The sequence below is a fragment of the Trachemys scripta genome, chromosome 4, assembly GCF_013100865.1.
Source record: "Trachemys scripta elegans isolate TJP31775 chromosome 4, CAS_Tse_1.0, whole genome shotgun sequence".
Lineage (NCBI taxonomy): Eukaryota > Metazoa > Chordata > Testudines > Emydidae > Trachemys > Trachemys scripta.
This window is the reverse complement of record NC_048301.1, coordinates 3,418,018-3,436,611: the sequence shown is the minus strand read 5'-3', so window position 1 is coordinate 3,436,611 and position 18,594 is coordinate 3,418,018. Positions and strand designations below refer to the sequence as shown.

At 41.1% G+C, this 18,594-nt stretch overlaps 1 protein-coding gene across 2 annotated transcripts; it reads left to right on the top strand.

Moving 5' to 3' along the window:
- The first annotated feature begins 614 nt into the window (after positions 1–614).
- KLHL28 (kelch like family member 28) lies at positions 615–16,087 on the top strand. 2 transcript variants are annotated; one of them, XM_034768696.1, is made up of 6 exons: positions 615–777; positions 4,134–4,239; positions 6,089–6,987; positions 10,802–11,245; positions 14,850–15,058; positions 15,776–16,087. In XM_034768696.1, the coding sequence occupies exons 2-6, from the start codon at positions 4,198–4,200 to the stop codon at positions 15,937–15,939; spliced, it is 1,758 nt and encodes a 585-aa protein (XP_034624587.1). In that variant the 5' UTR covers positions 615–777; positions 4,134–4,197; the 3' UTR covers positions 15,940–16,087. The 2 variants fall into 2 exon arrangements, with proteins under 2 accessions (XP_034624587.1, XP_034624588.1); XM_034768697.1 differs by lacking the exon at positions 615–777 and adding an exon at positions 964–984.
- Positions 16,088–18,594: the final 2,507 nt, after the last annotated feature.

Genomic DNA, 18,594 nt, shown 5'->3' with positions numbered 1-18,594 from the left:
AGCCCGGCCCCGGCCCCGGCCCCGGCCCCGAGCCCGGCCCCTCCTGGCCGCCGGGCCCCGACAGCGCGGGCAGGGCCGGGCCGGGCTCGGGGCCCCGCCGGAGCAGCTGCTGCAGCAGGGCGGCCTCCTGCTCCCGCTCCCGCTCCGCCGACGAGCCGCGGCCCTTGGGCGCGCGCGTGTCCCCGCCGGCCCCGCGCTCACTGGCCTCCATGCTGCCCGCCTGCGGGGGAAGCGCGAGGGCCGCGGCCATGGAGCGGCGGCGGCGGCGTCCCCGGGCAGCGGCTGGAACCGGCCTGAGAGGAAAACATCGCGGTCTCCAGGGGCCGCCCTGCGCCTGCGCGGCCTCAACCAAGCGCGGCCGAAGGGGAGTGGGCGGAGTGGACTGAACCAATGCTGCTTCTCCTCCTCCCCAGAGCGCGAGTCAAAATGGCCGCCCGCAAGGGGAGGGCGTCACGTGACTTTCCCAAGCTACGTCTCGACGCCGCGTGTTGCTGGGAAGGGCAGCGCAGAGCACTATGGGAGTTGTAGTCTCCGGGAGCTTGAGGGTGAGGCGTAACTCTTCCTCCCGGGGGTGGGGGGGGTAGTGTCATGTGACCCACAAGATGGCGGCTGTACCGAAGTGGCCGTTGGGAAGGCAACGCTCCGGAGCCGCGGGTTTGGGTGCCCGGAAGTGACGCAAGGCCTCGGTGTGTTGGTGTCTGACAGGAGGCGACGGGGCCTACTGCTGCCGCCGCGGGCTTTGCTCTTGTCCCGGCCTCTGCCGCCCTCATGACTCAGGTGAGTCGAGCCTGCGGCGGAACGGCCCCCGGGGCGGGGAGGGAGAGCCCCGCCCGCAACCGAGCCCCGTGTGCGGCGAACAGCGCCCCCCGGTGGCCCCCCCCACCGAGCGCGCCCCGGGCCAGTCCTGGGCTTTGCAGACCCTCCTCGGCTCCCCCGAAGACACTAGACGGCAACCTGTCCGGGTAGCCAGATGCTCAACCACAGGTAGAGCCCGGATCCCCCACAAAATGCCAAAATAAACGAAATTCCCTGCAGAGTGGAAATGCCGAAACTTCCCTCAGAAAAGTCACAACGGTGCTTCCCTTTGGCTTTCTTGAAATGTTTCCGAGGCTCGCCCAGCCTCCCGGCAGCCTGCCAGGCTGGGACCCCCAGTTCTGGGGCCAGGCACCTGGCAGACTCTGCTGGTGGGAAAATGTTCCATTGGGAAATTGCCACGTTGCCAGTGAGGCTTTTTAGACCAAATCCCGGGATTTTGCATTATACCTTTGGGGAAGCAATGTAGAGCTGGCAAAACAAGTACACTATGCTAACATCATGCCACTTCACCAAGCAGGTAGGCCTTCTGTTATCACTGAATCTTCAGAGTTGTCTTTAAGAATACCCCTAAGTCCCCTAATCCAGTCTGAAGGGGACAAAGGTAGTTCTGTCTTTAGTGTCCTGTGATTTGTTGGTAGAATCTAGAAATGGAACAGGCCTGTTAGGTTTCAACTAATCAATAGTTTGAGGAGATTGTCAATATAGAGATATTACTTGTATTGTAGTGGTACCGAGACCACGTGTGTCCTTCTAGCATATTTTCCAAAGTTGTGCCTCTGGTGGGAGTTAAATAAGAGGCAATTTGCTGTTAATTTCTTCAGCTGTAAATTCTGTCTGAAATGGTGGTTTATTTGTTGCATATTCCCTTTTCTATATTATGGTGTATATCAGAGTTAGAATAAAATTAAGAAGCACAAACAAGAAGGTTTTATGCTACACAATGTTGGGGATGGCATTTTTTCATTGTAATTTGACTCACAAGGTGTGCGTGTGTACGATGTACTGCACTGTGGTTGCTTGAGAAATTTAAAATTAAACTTGGTGAAGCTCTTGAATGTGCCATCGGGAACAAGCCTCTACTAGACAAGAGAAAGCCTAGATGGTCATGTGCTGTGATTCTAGGGTTTTATGGTACAAATGAGGATTTGGGGCAGGCATTTCAAAGCTCCCTTGACCTGGAATAAGCACTTGAGCCCTTACTTCCTATTATTCCCATGTAAAGAAAATACCATGTAGATAATTGGGAGTCATTACATAATATTGTTTGTGAAAAGAGAATAATTTATAGGTCAAGCAAATTTAATATAACTTTTCCAAGATAATTATGACATTCCTAACAATAATCCTATTGGTATTTATTGTACTTCAGTTTTAATTTTTGTCATTAGAAGGGACTAGGACTCAACAGTTCATCTAAATGTTTTATAGGAACAGTACCACGCTTTGCTAAGTGCAAGTTATTTGAATAGACACATTTCTCTGACTAGTGAATGTACCTTGTTCTAACTTCATGGCTAGCAAACTAAGTAAAGATCTACAGATTCTGTGCACTGTTGTTTATTTGACGATCACAGGTTTTGTTATGTGTGGTAAACACAAATGTGAGTAGTCACATTTAATTCTGTGGGACTGCTCACACGCCAAGTTACGTGTACAAGTTTTTGCAGGATCTGGGACTTATTCCATATCACACTAATGATTCTGGTTCTCTAGCAGTCGTCTTTGAGGATGTTGTTAGTTTCATGTGTCTGTTGGATTCTGCATACTCCTAGAGTAAAATTAGGAAGTGAGGCAAAGAAAAATAATCTCTGTAAACAAATACACTTAAATAAAGGAAATAAAAAGAAAAAAAGCAGGGGATTTAGCTGCTAGATTGCATCACTAAGCTTGTGAATACTGCAAATTCAGTGACCAATTGTCACAATCTTGTTTTCAGAGAATTGTGCTGAAGGGTTTTCTTAAAAACCTGATACAAGATTATAATAGGAAAGGGGTAAACTTGTGTGTTTTCCTACAAAAAATTGTTTTTACTTTGATTGTAATTCTTTACCTCTTTGCTAGCAACTCTATGTTCTATATTTAAACATGGTCAGATAATTGTCTCCCTCCAGACTTAGTACTTAACTGATGCTCTGCTTTGCAAATTAGGTGTCAGGGAGTTATAAAAGTGGTGAAGAGAAACTTGCCAGTGACCACAAGTCCTTACATTTTAGTACCAGTTGACAAGAAGCAAAATGATGAAACGTTGTAGTCAGTTTAACAGATGAAAAGCTGGTTTATTTAAAATTCAGAAATCTGATGGGCACAATGTTCATATGTATTTCATCTGGGGTCATGAACAAGAGTGGATCTGTCAGTTGTAGTCTCTGCCATTGTATTTAAACAAGCTGAACAAGGAAGAGGTGAAAATGTGTAGTATAACAACGGAGACACAATGGAATGCTTGAAAAGTTTACAATTTAAAATGTTGTTTCCTTCCAGTTGATTTATCATAATTTTTTATGCGCAGTATCTAGGTTTAGAAGTCTGTTCTTTCCTCTGTGCATAATCCCTGTGGCTGATGCTGGGAGCAACTGTGCATGAATAAGTGGATAATGATGGCAAAATCAGACTTTAACATTATTTGGCCAAATTTTGCCTCAAAACCCATTGATTTCAGTGGGCTTTCAGAGTGTAGTGCCAGGTCTGCACTACAGATTTCTGCCCGTAGAGCTGTATTGGTCAGGGGTGCAAAGAGGTGCAATTCCTGACTGACGTAGCTTGTGCAACCAGAAGCCCTTAGCGTGCATGCAGCTGTGCCAGGATATGTGCACTTTTACCAGTTTCTTTCATTTGTAGGGAATGGTTTTATTATACTGGTACAAAGCTTGTATAGTTGCATCCTCACCGGGAGCACTTTGCTGGTATATTGTGCTAGTATTCCTGTACTGGTAAAGCACATCTGGATGTAGCCTAAAAGGGTAGAATCTGTCTAATCGTTATCTGAGAAGGAAATTCCATTGCCTCAGTTTTTAGCAGCCTGACTCTTTTTCCCAACCACAAATTTAATAATTCTGGCTGCAATAAAATAGTAAACAAAAGAGTTACTTCTGTGGTTTATGAACCAATAACTATAAAAACAACAAACGGAATTATACTCAAGATAGAGGCTAGGGGTGTTATATTTATTTAATGAATAATAATAAGTGCCACAGTTCAGTGCAATTGCAGCTGTATTTCCCCTCAATAGTTGAACCTGGGCACCCACTCTCAGGCTTCCAGCTCCCCAGCCATTGCCTTTCTGGGTGGAAACGTGTCTCTCTTTGCCTTCTGACCAGGGTTTTGCCAGGCTGAGCGGTTCCCTGCCTACACCGTGTTATCCCCAGCACAGACTGGCTGCTGATGGACACCTGCTTACTTCCTCTTCAGAGACGGTTAACACAGGTATATTTGCTACAGTTATAAAGTACCACAAAGAACTTCCTATGCAAGCCTTCTTTATTCTTAAGGCAAAAAGCACTACTAAGAAAACATATTACAAACAATAAAAGAACCTACACACATGCTAATAAGCTTACCAGACATCACCCTAAGATGGATTCTGGCAGGAGCAGTCCAACCTCCCACCCAAGGGGATTCCTTGTGGTTACAAATTCTTGTGGTTACAGTCCTTTCAACACTACTCTAAGGATTGAGGTCCTTTGTAGACCAGGGTCTCATCCATTTGTTGGTTCAGGAAGAAAGCCCATGAGCCAGTTTAAAATTAGGCTAATTATTCAAAACCCGTTTCTTTGGCCTTTGGTCCCCGGAGAATCCAATCTGAACTAAGTATATGTGAGCCTCTCCAAGGCAGTGGCTTCAAGGGGTTGATAACAGGAAGTACATTAGCAGCTCCTCTCCCTTCTAGAGAAGTTATGTACAATGCCACCATAACACACAATTGCATTTTTAATACACGGTACCTCAGAGGTATTAACCCTAATTCAGTAAGTTTTAATTTAATTCAGTAAAGTTTATCTTAATTCCATAAGGTTTGTTCAAGATATTGTCAGTCTGTCACAATAAGAAAAATAGTTTTGTAGGCAGAATGGCCCCTTATAATTGTTTGTTAGAAATGATTTTGAAATAAGAGAATCTGAAATGAGCACTCCCATTCTTTTCTAAAACTACAATAATTTAATTTAGTAATGTTTGAGAACTTTTCAAAGCACTTTCTAAATATTAAATAATGAATCCTCCCCAGGGCTCCTGTGAAAGGAGGAGGAAGATATTGAACCTCCTTGCAGAATATTAAATTTTGAAGAGTGCATGGCACCGGCTGTCCTCCAAGGACATGTGTAGTAATTGTTTCCTCTTCACAAGGTTTGCTTAACACAGTAGAACCTCAGAGTTACGGACACCAGAGCTATGAACTGACCAGTCAACCACACACCTCATTTGGAACCAGAAGTACACAATCAGGCAGCAGCAGAGACCAACCAAAAAAAAAAAAAAAGCAAATACAGTTTAGTATTGTGTTAAACGTAAACTACTGAAAAATAAAGAGAGAGCAGCATTTTTCTTCTGCATAGTAAAGTTTCAAAGCTATATTAAGTCAGTGTTCAGTTGTAAACTTTTGAAAGAACAACCATAACGTTTTCTTCAAATATATGAACATTTCAGAGTTACGAACAACCTCCATTACCGAGGTGTTCGTAACTCAGAGGTTCCACTGTATTCACTAAAGAGAATTCTCAGTACAGCTCATTGACTTTGAAGCATTCAAATGGATATTAGACAGATTTCTTCAAATGAGGGCATTCGTGCATCAACCTGCAGAAAAGGGCAGTGATCTGCAGCTCATGTTACTTTGATAAGTTTATGAACTTCAAAGCTCTGTCCAAAATGAACATGGTCTCTTAATTGTTTTTATTCCACCACTGTGGTTGTGTTGAGGGTATATTTGATGCAAAGTCCCAGTTTAAACACACTATTAGGTAGGTAAGGCCCAAAATACAAGTTCTGTAAAGGAAAGACTTTTTAAAAAATATAATAAGAATACCTTTGACTTTAAATTAATGTGCATAAGAAAAGCACTTTGCTAGTTTGTGAAAATCAGAAAGCAAAACATTTGTTTTATTTGTCCAATTGGAGCATAATGCAAAATTAAAATAACAGCATGAATGATGACAAATAAATTTGATTTTTTTAAAATGTTGTCTGTTTAATGATTTAAGAGGCCTAAGTAAAATGGATAATGAAACTCTTTAAAATAAAACACTGAATAACATATTTAAAATTTTGTTTGTCACAGATGGACCAGTCGTCTCCAACCTACATGCTTGCCAACTTAACCCACTTACATTCTGAACAGCTTTTGCAGGGCTTGAACCTCCTTCGCCAACATCACGAGCTGTGTGACATTATCCTTAGAGTTGGCGATGTCAAGATCCATGCGCACAAAGTGGTACTTGCTAGCATCAGCCCATATTTCAAAGCCATGTTCACTGGAAATCTTTCAGAGAAAGAGAACTCCGAGGTAGAGTTCCAGTGCATTGACGAGGCAGCGCTGCAGGCTATAGTGGAATACGCATACACAGGGACTGTATTCATCTCGCAGGACACCGTAGAGTCACTTCTTCCAGCTGCAAATCTTCTTCAGATCAAACTTGTGCTAAAGGAATGTTGCACATTTCTTGAAAGCCAGCTAGATCCTGGCAATTGCATTGGGATTTCTCGTTTCGCAGAGACGTATGGCTGCCATGACCTCTACTTGGCTGCTAACAAATACATTTGTCAGAATTTTGAAGACGTTTGTCAGACTGAAGAATTTTTTGAGCTTACACATGCTGAATTAGATGAAATTGTTTCAAATGACTGTTTGAATGTTGTCACGGAAGAGACAGTTTTTTATGCACTGGAGTCTTGGATCAAGTACGATGTGCAGGAGCGACAGAAGTACTTAGCACAGCTGCTACACTGTGTCCGGTTGCCACTGCTGAGTGTTAAGTTTCTTACTAGGTTGTATGAAGCAAACCATCTTATTCGTGATGACCATACTTGTAAACATCTACTGAATGAAGCCCTGAAATACCACTTTATGCCTGAACATAGACTTTCCCATCAGACTGTGTTGACGACACGACCCCGTTGTGCTCCTAAAGTACTTTGTGCTGTAGGAGGAAAAGCTGGATTATTTGCTTGTTTGGAAAGGTAAGGAGTATTGGTGAAACTAAGTGGTGTTAACAAGCCATGCATTAATGTGTCCCTCCAAGTCCGGGTTGAGACAGTCTTTGGGTTGTAACTGTTTAATTTGTAATTAAAGGGCTTCAGTCTTGACATTGTCAGTGTATCAGCTCCTTTCATGAGCACCCAAATGACTAAAAATCAAATTTAAAAAACGTCAGAGGAATATTGATGAGCATATTATGCTCTTTATTTTTATATATGATCTTCCTTGATACGTGTTCCTTATTTGTGCTGAGAACTTTTCTACAATGTAAAATATTGCAAAGCCTTAGTAGATAGTTTGGGTTGCATGTATTTAAATATGAAATTTGTTCACAGTACAGGTATTTTCACTCCGTTTTTGCCTTGGTACCCTTTCAGGTTTTTACTGTGTATATGATTTTTGTTACTCTCCCCAGTCACCAGTCTAGACTGCCAAATAGTAAAAATGTAGTTTAGGTGTCATAGATGTGCACCCCACAAAACCTTATTGGTGGGATAAAACAGACCTTGTACTTAACCAGAATGTATAATTGAGACTAACCCTCTTATTTTTCAAATGATGTTTGAGATGGTATAACTTTGTAAGTTACATTTTAGTGCTTTGAATCCTTGATTGTAAGTAGTATAGCTACACCTTTAGTTAAAGTTGCTTTATACTTTCTCTTATAATCCTCTGTTTTCAATTGCTTAAAACCATTTAGTCTGAAATTTTCCGAACTTTGTGTGCATTAGCAAAAACAGTTCTGTTTCTAAGAATAAGATGGGCAGTGGGGGGGACTAGGTCTGCCAAATTCAGATAAATGGTTGGATAATTTAAGAGCTGTAGTGCCTCAAATGTTTGGAACAAGAACTTGAAATTCGGCAGTGGGGTGATCCTGGGGCCAGAAATGTGCCTTTTGCTGTCCCCATGAAAATCCAACAAGATTTAGGATCCATGTTAGCCTCTGAATCTGGTAATTTACATATACCCAGTATAGCTTACTAGACGCATGTTGTTACACAATAGAACATTCTGTCTGCACTGAACATGCTCCAAAGCACAGCGCTAGAATTGGATGAGAGCGAATGCTTGGAAGAGGGAGGGGGAGATTATGCAACACTAATAGCAACAGCCTCTGTCACCTCTATGGCCCAGGACAGGGGTTCTCAGACTCTTGTACTGGTGACTGCTTTCACACAGCAAGCCTCTGAGTGCGACCCCCCTTATACATTAAACACACTTTTTAATATATTTAACAGCATTATAAATGCTGGCGGCAAAGCAAGGTTTGGGGTGGAGGCTCATGGCCCCCCATGTAATAACCTTGCGACCCTCTGAGGGGTCCCGAACCCCTGGCCTAGGAGAAGCCAGATGTGCTAGTCTCACTTGTAAATGATTTAATTATGTATGCTACACAGCCCTTTTTTTGGAGCAAGGGCTCATATCCTTACCTGAGGAGGGAGACTAATGTAATTTCTCACCTTTTTAGAAACAGGGTAATTGAGAGCTTGCAGAAGGTCCTTCTTTATGAATAGACCCCAATGGTCATATTCGATATACATCTCTCAGCATTCTGTCAGATGCCCAAAGCAAACTGTCTTAAAAAAAGAGAGAGAGAGAGAAACGTGACTTCTTTTCGGGTGTTTTCCAGTTCTAGTATTCTTGGGTGTTGCTTATAACATTTTCAGACTAATGTGATGTTTTGTTTTGTGGTTCATAGTATACCTTTAACACTAAACATTAAGCCTTATTATACTGTTGTATGATAGAGTATTCATGTCACAGTTTCTTGGTAACTGCACCTGTATTCCCCCTCCATGGTCCCTTGAGGATACCCACATACGGTTTCCAGCTCCCAACCGTCACCTGTCTTTGGTGGAGACCCATGTCACTCTCATTCCTGACTGGGGTTTTAAGGCTGCACAGCCCCCTGCCCACACTGTGATATCCCAGCAAGCCAATCTGCCCAGAGGCTGGTCCTGTGCTTTGCTTTGTCTCTCAGCGTTATGAACAGTGCGTTGCCAGTTACTGCACAGCTCGCTTTGGGCAAAACATGTGTATTCTTAAGGTAAAAGCATTACAGAGAAAACACAAAAACAACCAAAATTCTGATATGAATGCTAAAATCTTACCAGAGATTACTCATCAGTCTTTTGGGATCTCTAGTAGGTCAAAGTCTTTCCAGCCCTTCCTCAAGGATTGGGGCCCTTGGTCAGGAGGTCCTGTCCATTTGCTGGATCAGAGAGCAGGCCCTGTGTGTCTGTTTAAGGTCATCCTTTTATACCAAAAGCCCCATCTTTGTCTTGTCTTTTTGGAAAACCCAGCTTCAACCAGCATATGCAAACCTCTCTAGAGTTGTTTAGTCTTAGTGACTGGCCTTAATCACCCCCCACTGTTTTTATTTTCTGTATGAGCTTTCGTAACCCTCCCCCATGGAGTAGAATGCAATTATACATGAACCATTTATAAATTTAATACAATGGCACTTAAAGTTACTGGATGGGGTTGTAATATCTTTCACAATTCAAACCATCTCTTAGAGTAGAAAGGCTCAGTTAGTATCCTGTTAAATAACTTGAAACCAAACTTATACAATTACATACATGACTTAAAGAAAATTTTAGCATGTCATTTGAAGTTTTTAATTTTTGAGGTAACTATTTTTGTTGCTATGTATATATCTCTGTAAATCTACATATGATTTACTATAGATACAACTGAATTTCTTAACTTTCCCAAATTTGATCTGAAAACATAGCTTTCCTGAAGCAAAGTGATAATTGAAAACCACTATTGGTACAGAAGACAATCGGGTGGGAAATTGTCAGTTCCTCAGATTTAAGGAATGGAGATATTTTAATTGAGAGTTTCAGTGGCTTTCTATTAAATCAAATAGTGTGCTTTTCTGATATTCTCTCTGGAGCTGCTCCTCTGCAAATTCCCACAGTGAAGTACTGATTGTAGACTATCCCTTCCCAATATTTTTGTCAGAAATCCATTGCTTTCTGCTGTTCTCAAGCCTTTAGCAAATGCAGTGGAATAGGGAACTTCTCCTCTCCCCTACTGTAATTGACTAAACTGAAGTTCTTGAGTTTAAACAATCCATCTGGACATAAAGAACTATTTGTTTATTTATCTATTTGTTTTAACTTTTCTAATAAATTCAAGCTGAAAGGTAGCTGGGGGAAGAGCAAATGCAGATATCTACTCCACTAGCAGCTAGTTGAAATTGGGCCACACCACTCTGCAGCATGGAATGCCTTCTCCTGCAGGACAGCAGAGCTGTAATATTTGTTGTTTCATTTTTATCAGTCTCTGCCTTGAACCTTTCTGTGAAGATTGAGGTTGCTGGATTCTGTAACTGTGAAAGAAATAAAGGTCTGGAAAAAATCCAGCTGTGATCACTGGAGTCTCATTTGGGGTCTGAAGCTGGCCCAGAGACTGCTGAAGCTGGATTTCCCATGGCAGCTTTAATACCAATTGCCAGCAGATTTCTGGTCTTGGTGACCGTACAGTGATGATATATTTCATGGTGACTTTCGGGGAATTTTCTCTTCCTACTTGTGTATATATAGAGGAAGAGCTACCTCACTGAATAACTCTCTCACACACGTTAATCAGTGAGTGTGAAATACTCAGTAGTCTTGGATCTGGATCACTTGAGGCCTGATCCAACTCTCATTAAAGCCACCGAAGGTACATGGGTATGGAACATACATTTCAGTCTTAACAAATAAGTACTGCTTGGTGGGACTTAGCAAAGTTTCAGAGAGTAAAGTCTGTTCACCTAATCCAATTTCTCTATTTCCTCTCCAGTGTTGAGATGTATTTTCCCCAGAAAGACTCCTGGATAGGTCTGGCGCCTCTTAGCATTCCCCGCTATGAATTTGGAATATGTGTCCTGGACCAGAAAATATATGTTGTAGGAGGGATTGCAACCCACATGTGTCAAGGCATCAATTACCGAAAACATGAAAGTTCAGTGGAATGCTGGGATCCTGATACAAATACCTGGACATCTCTTGAAAGAATGAATGAGAGCCGAAGTACTCTTGGAGTAGTGGTTCTAGCAGGAGAACTGTATGCCTTAGGTGGCTATGATGGGCAATCTTATTTACAATCAGTAGAGAAATATATTCCAAAGGTTAAGGAATGGCAACCAGTGGCCCCAATGAGTAAAACAAGAAGTTGTTTTGCTGCTGCTGTCTTGGATGGAATGATATATGCCATTGGTGGTTATGGTCCTGCCCATATGAACAGGTATGTACTCTTGAGGTCTGCAGGATCAAAATAATATGAACTTGGAAAACCAGGGATAATATTTACCTTGTGATCAGCAGCCATTTGTAAAAGTTTCTAAGCAAGATCAGTGGTAATCCACGGTGGACCTCATTATTTCTTGTTCTGCTGCATCAACATGAGAATTCATTTGGGGAATCTTTTCTCAATGTACAACTGAAGTGTTCTAGCTAAGAGCGCAGCTCTTTTTTTATACAAATCTTAAGAGAAAAATATAAATGCTTTAAAAATTCTGATGCTAACAATATGAAGATGTAAATGTTTTTTATATATATATATATATATAATATGCACCATGAATAAATATTTGGGAACACTACCATTCTGGAACTTCAGCTGGAAGATGGTCAACGTGTATGTTTTAAGAATTTAAGATTACGGCCAGGAGAATTAGGCTTGGTCTACACTAAACCCCCAAATCGAACTAAGGTACGCAACTTCAGCTACGTGAATAACGTAGCTGAAGTCGACGTACCTTAGTTCGAACTTACCGCCGTCCAGACCCGGCAGGCAGGCTCCCCCGTCGACTCCGCGTACTCCTCGCGGCGAGCAGGATTACCAGAGTCGACGGGGAGCACTTCTGAGTTCGATTTATCGCGTCCAGACTAGACGCGATAAATCGAACCCAGAAGTTCGATTGCCTGCCGCCGAACCAACACGGTAAGTATAGACAAGCCCTTAGAGAGGACCTGGAATCCCAATCATATATATAATTCCAGGTCCTCTCTAATTCTCCTGGCCGTAATCTTAAATTCTTAAGTTTCAGAGTAGCAGCCGTGTTAGTCTGTATCTGCAAAAACATACACGTTGACCATCTTCCAGCTGAAGTTCCAGAATGGTGGTGTTCCCAAATATTTATTCATGGTGCATCTTTCAGACATTAGGTATTTACCCAAAGTATGAAAAAAGCAGATTCTAAAGGGCCAGTTCACTAAGGTACTCAAGTCCATAATTAAATTGAAACTTCCGTGGGATTGCACATGGGCTAAAAGTTAGACTCGTACTTAAGTATCTTGCTGAACTGGGGCTTTAGACTAGTTTAACAATAAAGTTCCAGTACAAGGGGATGAGCACAAAACCAAACACAATCACAGGCCCTAGTCCTGCATTCAGATCGCCATGGGTGGAACCTTACACCCATAAGGAGTTCCATTGAAGTCAGCAGTGCTCCATTCAGTTGCCAGCTTCTCACCACATGGATCTTGGTCCATGATCCCTTCTGGCCATGAATCCCCCTGTACATTCCCTTTTTTCCCGGGCCATGGCAAGAACAGGATTGCCTGCATTGCCCTCACCATGCTCATAACACCAGTAGCTCAGTGTTAACACGCTAACTATAATCAAATTTCATGCTTTAGCCAGTCACCTGCAGGGTCAGGAAGGATTTTTTTTTTCCTGATGCACAATGACCAGATGTGTGTTGGTTTGTTTTACCTTCCTCTGAAGTATCAGATTGGTCAGTTGGAGGCCGGACAGCAGATTTGGTGGATCAGTGCTCTAATGTGATACAAATAATCTTTTCTAGATGCCTGGCGTGTCTTACTCAGATGCTCAGGGTCTAACTGATCACCAGATTTGGGATCAAGAATAAATTTTACCCCAGGTTATGTTGCCAGGGACCTTGGGGGTTTTTACCTTCCTCGACAGCATGGAGCAGGGATCACCTGCTGCTGGGCATCTAATCAGTTCCCAGCCATTGCAACGGTATTGTTGCTGTATTGTTGACACCTCAGTGTCCCTGTTCCCTGCCTGTGGCACATGACAGTTTAATCTCCTTTGGACTAACACCATTGGGCTCAATTTAGGGGTGTCTGGGTGAAATTTAATGGTTTGTGTTATGTAGAAGGTCAAGACTCTGATCTAATGGTCCCTTTTGGTCTTAAATTTTGTGAAATCTATGATCTGGCTGCAGGATTAGGGCCATAGGATGCAGCTCACACAAACTTTCCCTCATTAACAATGGCAGCAGAACAGCTAGGCGTCTCTCTTCAAAAGGCAAGCTGGCAAAAGAAGACTCACTTAAAACAGCAGGATAATCAGCGAAAGGATGGAGAATCTGGCCATTTGCGAACTACCAATCTTTAAAATTATTGAATGTAATATATATAAATAGACTAGTTGGACATTGCTGACCTGGCATTTGGTTCTGCTGCTGTTGAAGTTCTTGGCACTGAATTAAATGGCAAAAGGATCAGACCCCTAGTTTGTGACAAAGGAGGTGCTGCTCAGTTGATGAACGAATGAGACTGCATAGGTCTCTTAGAGGTGAGTTCTGTTAAATGTTGCCGGAGGGGGTGGACTATTACATTCATCGCTGGACTAATGTGAAGTATACTTATTTAAGTATTAAACCAATGTAAATTTTAAGGAAAAAAACACTAAAAACAGACCTCAACATTAAACGGTTATGATAATCTTACTCTTCTCATGCATTCGTAGCTTGAACAGCTCTTCCTTTGTCACAAAGGAATTGCCAGTATCACTCACAGTTATGGAGTTACTGAAATTGTGACCGGTATTTCTAGATTCCCTTTTTTAAAGTTCCCTTTTTATTGAGTGGCTTTGTTTTCCCAATTTATGGACCCTGTTTATGACATGGTCAGCAGGCTCATACAAGCCCTGGGCGATAGAGTAAGCCGGCCGATGTTTAAATAAGCTCCTTGCCTTCTGTGCATTGCTACTTCTGGTTCCCTGTTCCTCTCTCTCTCTCTCCCCCCCCCTTCCCCTCCCTATGTCATGGGCACTGTACATCTGGTAAGGGATGGCTACATTCCTGTGTCTGTAGTAACCATTCTGTCTTCTCTACAGCTCCAGTGCTGGAGAGGTATGTTTTGTGGGGCTGCATGTTACTTTCAAATTTACCCTGAAGTGAGGATATGTCCCATCCTTCATTACTGTTCAGTGACTGGGGTGTTGCCATTCTTGACGAATACTCCTTTCCCATTTCCATCCTCACTCCCGTCCAGTCTCAGTTGGTGTTGGGGCAAGATGGGAAAATCTTGAGCTTGAAAGACTTCTTGGTTAAATTCCATTGCAGAGTTGTGAAATGTTCAGATTACCTGTTATTGGTGGTTGTTACTTGAATTATAGTGGCACTTGTCCTTCACAAGAACCCTCAGCCCCGCACTCTGTCTTGTTTCATGTCAAAATGTATTCTGTGGTTATGACTATAATCTGATAACCTCAGAGTACAGGCAGAACTATATTGTTTGGCTATGAGGGGATATTTTTAAACTGTTTTTGGCAATATTGTGGGCTGAATCTTCAGTTATGCCAATTCTACGTTGCTCAAGGATCCTAAGAGGGGCTGATCCTTCTGTTGTTGAGTATGTTGGCTTCAGAGCTTCTTTGTGCCAGCTTTGTTGAAAAGTAGTTAGACTGCAGAATTTTTCCATTACACTAAACATTTTTTCTCGTTGCCTTACATAATGGAGCAAACTTTTTAGTAGACAGAAGCAAGCTAAGAATCCCTGATGAATGCAGATAAGTCTCTTGTGGTATAAAACTCAGTGCAAACAAATGTGATTAAACCCAAGCCTTACAAGTTGTTTATTTGTATCTGCAGCATGGAACGTTATGATCCAAGTAAAGACTCATGGGAGACAGTAGCTTCAATGGCAGACAAAAGGATAAACTTTGGTGTTGCTGTCATGCTGGGCTTCATTTTTGTAGTGGGCGGACACAATGGGGTGTCTCACTTGTCAAGCATTGAGAGATATGACCCACATCAAAATCAGTGGACGGTGTGTAGACCTATGAAGGAACCCAGAACAGGTAGGAATGTGTAAAATGCTGAGAATGTCAAGAGGTTTTCCTGGTGTCCTTAGAGACAAAATTGCCAGTTGACTTGATAGAAGGATACAGGACTTGGCCTTCAGACTGTTGTGTCTTTTCCCTGAGTAGATTAAAGATCACTGAAACAATGTAATGTCATGTGAAAGTATGACTAAATATTGGATTTATCTTTGTTTTGTGTGAATACATTACAAGAGCATTTATTTTCCTAATCTAATTATTATAAAAAGCCCAATTCTACTACCTTTGCTCACATTGAGAAGTATCTTATTCAGAAGTAGACCATTTGAAGTCAGTGGGGACTATCTGGGGACTCAAATACATTTCAAACAAAGGATGGCAGAATCTTGACCAAGAATTATAAAAACAATAACTAATACTGATAGGTAGAAAATGTCATTTTTTAATATCTTTATGAACGAGGGTAAAAATGGGAGTAGAACTACCCTAAATAGCTGGTTGTGGACAGGCGTTTCAGTAGTGCATATCCCTTCCTCCCGTTCTGACTGGGAAAAGGAGGTCAGTGTTTTGTTGAGGGAGGGTGCAGGGTGATTCAGGAAAGGAGACACGGATCTGAAAGGGCACAGATTTTTCACCTACATGCAGCCTTTTTTAAAAACACCATTTTAGATGGTTAAAAATAAAAATATAATTTAGCAGAAATTAATGAATTTTGCATCTTTTCCCCTTTAATAGGAGTTGGTGCAGCTGTAATTGATAACTACCTTTATGTAGTCGGAGGTCACTCAGGATCATCCTATCTGAACACCGTACAGAAATATGACCCTATCTCAGATACATGGCTGGACTCTGCTGGTATGATGTACTGTCGATGCAATTTTGGTTTGACTGCACTTTGATGAACAGTGTGAACTCATGGACCTAATGTGAAGATGGAACTTTTTCTGCTTGAAAAGATGCCCAATTCATGGAGACCATAAGCTGCATTTTCTGGAGTTGGAGGAGTGGGGTGAATATTTGATTGACAGAGTTGGATTCCCCCCCCCCCCCCAAATAATTGGCTTTGGTTATTGTTAATTAAACAAAACAAATGGAATCTTGTTGCCAATCTGGGGTATGGACTGCATCCTGTTACTGGCATGAAATGGTTATCTTAACATTAGGATACCTGGGATAGGATTAGAAAACCTAGTGTATCCTTTCACTTTTTAGAACTTTTACCTCTTCCTACTATGACACATGCAGTTTACTGTGCTAGGGATGAGAGATACTTGAGTATGTTGTATGACTGGACTGTTTGTTAATAGTTGTCTGGCTGTGTCTTCATATTGAGAAAATGCCAGTGCTTCACAATCTTTTTTATGAATAGTAACTAAAGGGCTGCCTTGTTTCTGAATCTCAAGGTTTGTAAATAATAAATGCCATAGTATGTTGCATGTACACTCTCTCCTTTGTTACCTGCTTAATGTGTTTTGGGCTGGGGATATTATCATGGGTGACTAAATTAATACATTTGCAAGGTAAGTTTAATGCCTTTTATTATATTTTTGAACCTATTAAAACAAATAGCAATCAACTGACTCGTTTTAACCTTCCCCTATATTTTTGTTGTGGACGGACTAATGCTAGATGAAATTACTTACCTGGTCTGCAGTGTGCTTGTAATCATAATACAAAGAAAATTTTAAATGATTAATTCATCAACAATGTCTTGGTTTTCTTAAGTAGCACAGCAGAGTTCACAGTGTAGGTGTAAATATTTAGAAAGAGGTGTCCATCCCATCCTTGGTCCTAGCAGACTTGTGTTCATATTTCCTTGTAACTTTTATTTTTTTAAGAATGTGTGATTGCTTTTACAGAGTGTTCAGGTATCAAAATGGTGCTAAATGTAGGATTTACCACAAGGCTGTTACCAATCTAGTGCAGTATGTATAAAGCATGATTTGTTTTGATTGTTCTCTAGTGTATTTGTTTCTATCTGCTTGATTAATTTGTGCCTATAAAAATGTCAGTAATAACACAACATACTCTAAATTTTTTCAATTGATCTAGTTCAATATTCCTGTTTTCACAAAGTTTCTAACTCTGGACTGGATGAAGAATGCATCTCGGCTTCTTTAGACAAGTTTTGCCTTTAAAAAATATCACATTGAATAAAAAGCACTGGGCATGGTTATTTATACTATGCACGTATCCTTTGTAAAGGCTAAATCCTGAAGGTCGGTTCTTCTGGTACTTCAGTGATGGCCCTAAATTTAGTTAAGCTTTGGGTGGATGAATAAAACATTGAGGTTATGTGATGACCATTTATTTAAAATAAATAACTGAATAAATATTAATTTAGGTTACTAGAGTATGTTTTACTAAATGTTTCTTTCTGTGTTAAGCAAGGAATCACGTTTATCTTGCATTCTGTTCTAATATTTGTACTTATGCTTGCAATTCTGATACTTGGTACATTTTTCTGCTTCTGGGATTCTTCCCACCCCCCCGTCCCGATTTTAACATCATAATCCAATGTATGTTTCCCCTCACTCTTAAAATCCACATACTATTATTCTTGAAAGTGCAATAATGTTAGACAAAGTTGTTTAAAAAGCCATTTATAAGAACATAAAATAAGGTGTCCTGGATGTACTTAATTTATTCTGAGTTTCTGTCAAACTAATTGCAACCAGGCAAACTGCAGTTTTCCTTGTTCTTCCATAAGCTAACATTCAGATTTAAACAATGAGAGAACTGTCTTTTTAACCATAAAAAAATCATGTTTTACCAATGTTTGCACGAATTATGAAATCCTGCAAATGTTCTTCATACTTTACTAACTTGGTAGAATTCAGCAGGATTTGTAAGCAAATACAATGGACAAATTTAGCATTTTATATGCTGCTTATTTGAATGACCTATTGCTTATTCTAGTTACATAGCAATAATAGCATAATTGAATGATTCCAGTTGATCTGTTGATAGAAGACAGACAGCTCTATTGTACATGGAGTGTTTGTGCGGAGAAAAGCAGTTTTAGGAACAGGACACAACCAAAATCATGTTAGTCTGCTGTCTAGGCTTTTCATTTCGTTGGAGTAAATACTCAAGCTGAATGTTTACATATGCTGTTTTGCTTTCCAGTTACAATTTCATAGCGATACATTGATTTTTGTGAATTAAGGAGCATCTTATCCCACATCTAAACAAGGAGATAAAAATGCTCAAGAACCTAGTTTGCAAAACAGTGTTTAATTGAGTTTATGCCTTGAAGTGGCTACAAGTTTTTTGTATAATTCAGTATGTACTGAACTTTTTTAGGAGTTTGATTAATTACAAGAGTACTCCATGAATGCAGGTTTTTAAAATACAGACTTAAGTCTCAGTTGAATCATTAGTAAACAAAGTTCATGTGTAGAAAGTGGCACAAGATACAGACATAAGTGGTCTGGCATCAATAAAAAGAGAACAGTGCATACCTGACAGGTATGGTGGTGGTTCGTCAATATTTAGCTAGCACCTTTCATTTAAAGATCTCAAAGCATTTTACAAGAGCAGTGTACATTATT